Source organism: Orycteropus afer, unplaced genomic scaffold, assembly GCF_000298275.1.
Source record: "Orycteropus afer afer isolate SDZICR_OR568_19922 unplaced genomic scaffold, OryAfe1.0 scaffold00412, whole genome shotgun sequence".
Classification (NCBI taxonomy): domain Eukaryota; kingdom Metazoa; phylum Chordata; class Mammalia; order Tubulidentata; family Orycteropodidae; genus Orycteropus; species Orycteropus afer.
Window position 1 is genome coordinate 2,086,730 of NW_006921999.1, and position 5,768 is coordinate 2,092,497.

A 5,768-nucleotide genomic window follows, 5' to 3' on the forward strand; every position below is an offset into this window, starting at 1 on the left:
GTCAAGGCAAGAGATAATTAGTCTAGGCAAGATATAGTTGTATCTTGGATTTGAGGGGTGAGGTGGAGTTAGTGAGAAATAATTGTATAGGGAATAGTTGATTTAAAGCATGTCTACTAAATGAAATCTAGAGAATTTGGCAATAGTCTAAACAAAGGAGTGAAGGGAGAGGTTAGTGCCAAGGATGTCTTCCTGATTTATGGCTTGCATAACTGTTGCTTGCTGAGCCCAGTTCCTGAGACAAGGAAAACTAGATTTGGCAGTAGGATAGGGGAATATCTTAATTTCAGAGTTGGACATATTAGTCATAAAGTAACTTTAGGATTTCCAAATGGAAAAGTAAAGTAGGTAGTTGGATAGTGATATCATTAAGAGAGATAAGAGGGAGAAATATAGATTTATTCTAAATCCTGTTAAGTGGTCTTTTATAAACACGCCTCTCCAGAGAATTGTGAGGACACAAAGTATACTTTTAATTATTACAACTAGTTGTTTCTGTGTGATTTGATGATTAGCTCAATGCCCAGTAGAGTAACTTTGATTTCATCCTATTGGGAATCCTTTAGAAGCATTGAGGGAATTTCAAAACTTTTAAAGAACGGGTTTGAAAACCAAAGAAAGAAATGCTATCTTGCTCCAGTTTGGAGTTCCCAAGGAAAATTAGTGCACAAATAAAGCTACCCCATTTATGCACATTTTGATACTTTGAGAAAATGAGCGATTTTCCAGTTTGCCCATATTTTACAGAAACTGGGTGAGAATGCAGATATTTTCTTATTTTTCACTGTTGTCCATTGGCAATTGTCTATATGATAACAATATGTCTAAGTAAAAAAGAATTAAAATCCTAGGCATGCTTTATTTTAATCAGTAATGAAACTATGCATGACAGAAAGAAGTGTCTTTTCAGTAAGAATTTTTACCTTGTTGGTATACATTTATTGGGATTTTTTTAAGTAATAAAGTTTGACTAATAGACTAATGAAGAAATGGAAAAATTAATAATGATAGTTGTTCAATATTTTCAGGGTTTATTTTATAATGTAAAAATTTTCTTAACTGATTTAAAGTATGGACTTCAAATCTAACTTTTTGCAATTTTTTACAGTGGTACTAATTCTAGTTTAAATTTTGTGGCTGATTACAATAAGAGAAATTTTTCATTTTATGGAATCAACAGAATATGGTCTAAAGTCACTGAAGGCAACTTAAGTAGCTTCTTTGTGTTATGTAGCACATAACTTGACAGAAAATTAACAAGGCTTTGTAATTCTTGGCTAAATTGTACATTGTATGCAATAAAACTAGGAAAATCAATACTTTGGTTATTTGATGTTAAGGAAAAAAGTTGGGCCATTTTATTCAGAGCAAAATCTCTTACTGTTCTTATTTTCATTTAGTACTGTGATTATGTTGTACATATAAAGGCTCTCCATGGCTACTTATTTACAAGTAAAAATTTTGAAACTTATTTTTTGCTTATTTTCTATGAAGATAAAATAACATCTCACAATTCTTCCTTAAATCCATAATTCATTTTTAAAAAAGAATCTTTGTCCATATTTTAAAATTAGATAATAAAAATTTTTTGTGTTCCCTGAATATTGAAAGATGTGACCATAAAATTATAAAAAATGCTTTTTTCAACATTATAACAATTTTTACATCTAAATTTATTTCTTTTTCTTTTGAAGGCAATCTAGGAGGCTGTGTAGTTACCAGGAAACTCGTTTTTGGAGCTATTTTCAGAGACTATTAAACAATGTTGAAACAAAATTTGTCTAATCACTTCATGCAAACATGAGATGTTATATTCAAAAGAGTGATGAAATTTTACAGTATGTAGTAATAAATTTAATAAGAAATATTCTAAATTTACCAAAACAAAAAACCTAAAAGAACCTATTACTCTTTTTTGAAATCATATTCAATAGTGAATAAGTTTTGAGTATTAAAAAGAAAACAAATTACTTTCAATGGTCAAAAATTTTCTCCCATTGGTAATATTTAAAAGAATATGCTGAATTCCCAGAAGTCTATTTCTGGATTTAACTGATTTTTATGCAGAAAATTACAGACAGCTAAATCCTAATTTTATATAGGATTACTAAATGTCAAAGGATCTCCTTAAAAATTCATCAGTAGGATTTAATTGTTCTTGTTTATTTTTTCATTATTAACATATTGGAGACCCTCCTTTCATATATGTAGCTATAGATATAGATATGCACATATATAAATTAACTACATAATTTTATGTGAAAGCAATCATAATATATGTGCTTTATCCCTCTAGCCCCCAAGTAAGGAACTCTTATTTTAACATATTCCTTTTCTCCTCTCCTCAATTTCTTCTATTATTTCCCCACTCTATTCCAGAAAAAGTAGTATTATAAACAGCATTTGTTATCGATATTATGTAAAAGAGATTTAAAAATGCATTGCATGTTTTATTATATTGTGACCATATTATTTACCCTTGTCTGTAGTTTATTCATCATAGATAATAGTGGAAATATTCAAGAAGTGTAGCTTTTTTTCACATAATTGAATTATATTCCATAATATGAATATTTTGCAATTTGACTATTTTACTGTTGATAAATTTGAGCTTCTCCACCTTGAATAATGATGCATTTGCTATTATTTATATATTTATGTTTGTGAAGTGGTGCTTTTTTCCCATGGTATGTATAAAATTAAAAGTAGTAGATCAAAGACCATATCATCTCTTTAAAAATGTAATGGGTTTATATAAAATTGTTTTTCAAAACGACTATTGCAACTCAATATTTCCATGAATAATATGTGACAATACAACACTTCTCACTTCAGAAGTAATTTTACTCTTTCTAATTTCTGGCAATCTGCTACATGAGACAAGAGGAATGTGTGTGTGTGTGTGTGTGTGTGTGTCTGTGGGAGTATACCTATGTATTTGGCACTAGAAACCTAAGCATCTTTTCAAGTATTTATTGGTCATTTTGATTTGTTCATCTGTAAACATATTTATTAATACCCTCTACTCTTTTTTCTTATTGATTTTTGGCAACTATTTTACATTATATGCATTAGCCCATATCTTTCATATATATGGTAAAATATATTTCCTAACCATTTATAAGCCTTTATGACTCTGTTTAGGTCCTCCTTAGCTATATGTTAAATTCTAATCATGTTTTTAGATTGATTTTCTTCTCTTGGTTAAGCATTTCTCTAATTCCTATGTTACTTTACTGTCTCTTAAATAACTTTGAAAATATTTATTCTGTGAGGTGGGGGACCAACTTGATTTACTTTGAAACAGGTAGCCAACAATGCCAGTATTATTCATTAAATCAATCATGCATTTCTTATGAAATTGAAATATTATATTTATTTTATGGCGCATTTCCATAAGTACCATGATCAGTTTCAGAATTTTCTCTTCTACTGAACTGATTCTCTTGTCTATTAGCATGCCAATATTTTAATATTTTTATTTTTATGGCTTAATACCCTAGGTTATTATCAATCAAGGTACTCTTGACTATTCTTGCTATTTATAGTTTTCTTGGTCTTTTCAAACATTATTTTTTCATTCATGTGAATTTAAGATAAAGCAATGTTCTAAAATATTGCATTACCTTGAAAATAATTTGCATTAAATTTATGTGTCACCTTAGGTGAATTAGCATTTTAGAACATTTTATTATGGAGAATTTTGCATATATGTAAAAGTAGACAAATGAAAACTAAAAATTAAGAACTAATTAAATGAGAAACCTGTTGGTCATGAAAAATTTCACCATTTTTTATGATTCTTTTGTTCCTATTTTCCTTATGTATTCTTTCATTTTAGTGATTGGAGAAGGTAGATATGGTGGAAGAAAATGGAACTCTGATGACACAGTTTGTGCTCATGGGGCTTACAGATCACCCAGAGTTGCAGGTCCCCCTGTTCCTGGTGTTCTTGGTCATCTACCTCATCACCATGGTGGGAAACCTGGGACTGATTGCTCTCATCTGGAAGGAACCCCGTCTTCACACACCCATGTATTTATTCCTTGGCAGTTTAGCCTTGGCAGATGCTTGTACTTCATCCTCTGTGACTCCGAAGATGCTTATGAATTTTTTATCCAACAATCACATGCTGTCCATTTTTGACTGTATGGCCCAATTTTATTTTCTTGCTTCCAGTGCAACCACAGAATGTTTTCTCCTGGTAGTGTTGGCCTATGACCGCTATGTCGCCATATGTAACCCCTTGCTTTATCTGGGGGTGATGTCCAATAGCCTCTGTATTCAAATGGTAAGTGTTTCATATGTTACTGGTTTTCTGCATTCTATGATTCATGTAACTTTGTTGTTCAGATTAACTTTCTGCAGATCCAACATAATACAATATTACTACTGTGAAATTTTACAATTGTTCAAAATTTCTTGCACTGATCCTACAGTCAATACACTCCTGGTTTTAATTTTTTCAGTCTTTATACAAGTCTTTACTTTCCTGTCCATCATAGTCTCTTATACTTGTGTCCTTTTTGCTGTCTTGAGAAAGAAGTCTGAAAGGGGCAGAAGCAAAGCCTTCTCCACATGTAGTGCCCATCTACTCTCTGTCTTTTTGTTCTATGGCACTATCTTCTTGATGTATGTGAGTCCTGGGTCTGGACCAGATGAAAATCAGAACAAAGCATATTCTTTATTTTACCCAATGATAATTCCCCTACTAAATCCTTTCATTTATAGCCTGAGAAACAAGGAGGTTGCAGGTGTCTTGAGAAGAATAATGAACAAATAACTAATGCCAGGCTGTTTTCAAATTTTTTTTCATTGCTCTTTGCTAAAATGATGAAAAAAGCCCACAGAAGCTATGGTTCTGCCTTTCATCAGAATGCTCTGTGAAAGAATCTAGCTTCTTCCACTATTTACTTAGATATGGGTCCAGGAAAAAGTTGGTAGCATCGTCCATAACTAACTTAATTGGAAATATATTCCTCCATTTATTTTTTAGTTGAGCATTTAGTTTTTGCAAATTAATTATTTGCTAGGGAATTCCAACATTACAGGTAGTAACTGAGAATTTTACTTTAAATGACTCTAACTGAGGTTAGTACATAGGATTTGTCACTTAGCTTATGAATGAGCCTAGGCCACCACTCTAGCTTTTAGATGAAACTTTGTTGTTTTCTGCTAGTCACAGTTGTCATTGTGATTGATTGCTTTCAACTTTTTTTGTGACTGATCACAACCCCATATGTATAGAGTAGAACTGCTCTATGACTTGGTAAATTTATAAAAATAAAACTCTGCTTCTTAATAAAATAAATTCCTGAGAAGGCATGTACTATATAGTGATAAAAATTGGGAAGTAAGTAAAAAGATTAAACGAACAAACAAAAAAATAGGTCTTAGGAAGAAAAATGGGAACTTCCATGCTTTAAAGAATGGAGCATCAAAATGAATCATAGGCCATTATTTATAACTTCACATCCTATTTTTATCTGGAATATTGCATGCAGCTTGATATTCCATAATTAATAAGTTTAGGAATGCCTCAGGATATATTTGCATGTAATAAAGAGCACTTTCCTGCATTGACCTTATGATTGCATTATTACTCCTATCAGTTTTAGCAGGAGCTGAAAAGGCGAAAAAAAGGAGCCTATATCAAGGATAAGAACTTGTGTAGTATCTCAAAATATGGATGAACAATGATATCAAAAATTCTCAATTAATAATTTACTTCCAATTCAGAAACATGGCTATATATATATGTTTGTGTG

At 31.2% G+C, this 5,768-nt stretch overlaps 1 protein-coding gene across 1 annotated transcript; it reads left to right on the forward strand.

Annotated features, from left to right (window-relative positions):
- Positions 1 to 3,859: 3,859 nt before the first annotated feature.
- Positions 3,860 to 4,783, forward strand: LOC103208106 (olfactory receptor 5AC1-like). The gene has a single exon (XM_007953781.1). The coding sequence runs from the start codon at positions 3,860 to 3,862 to the stop codon at positions 4,781 to 4,783; it is 924 nt and encodes a 307-aa protein (XP_007951972.1).
- Positions 4,784 to 5,768: the final 985 nt, after the last annotated feature.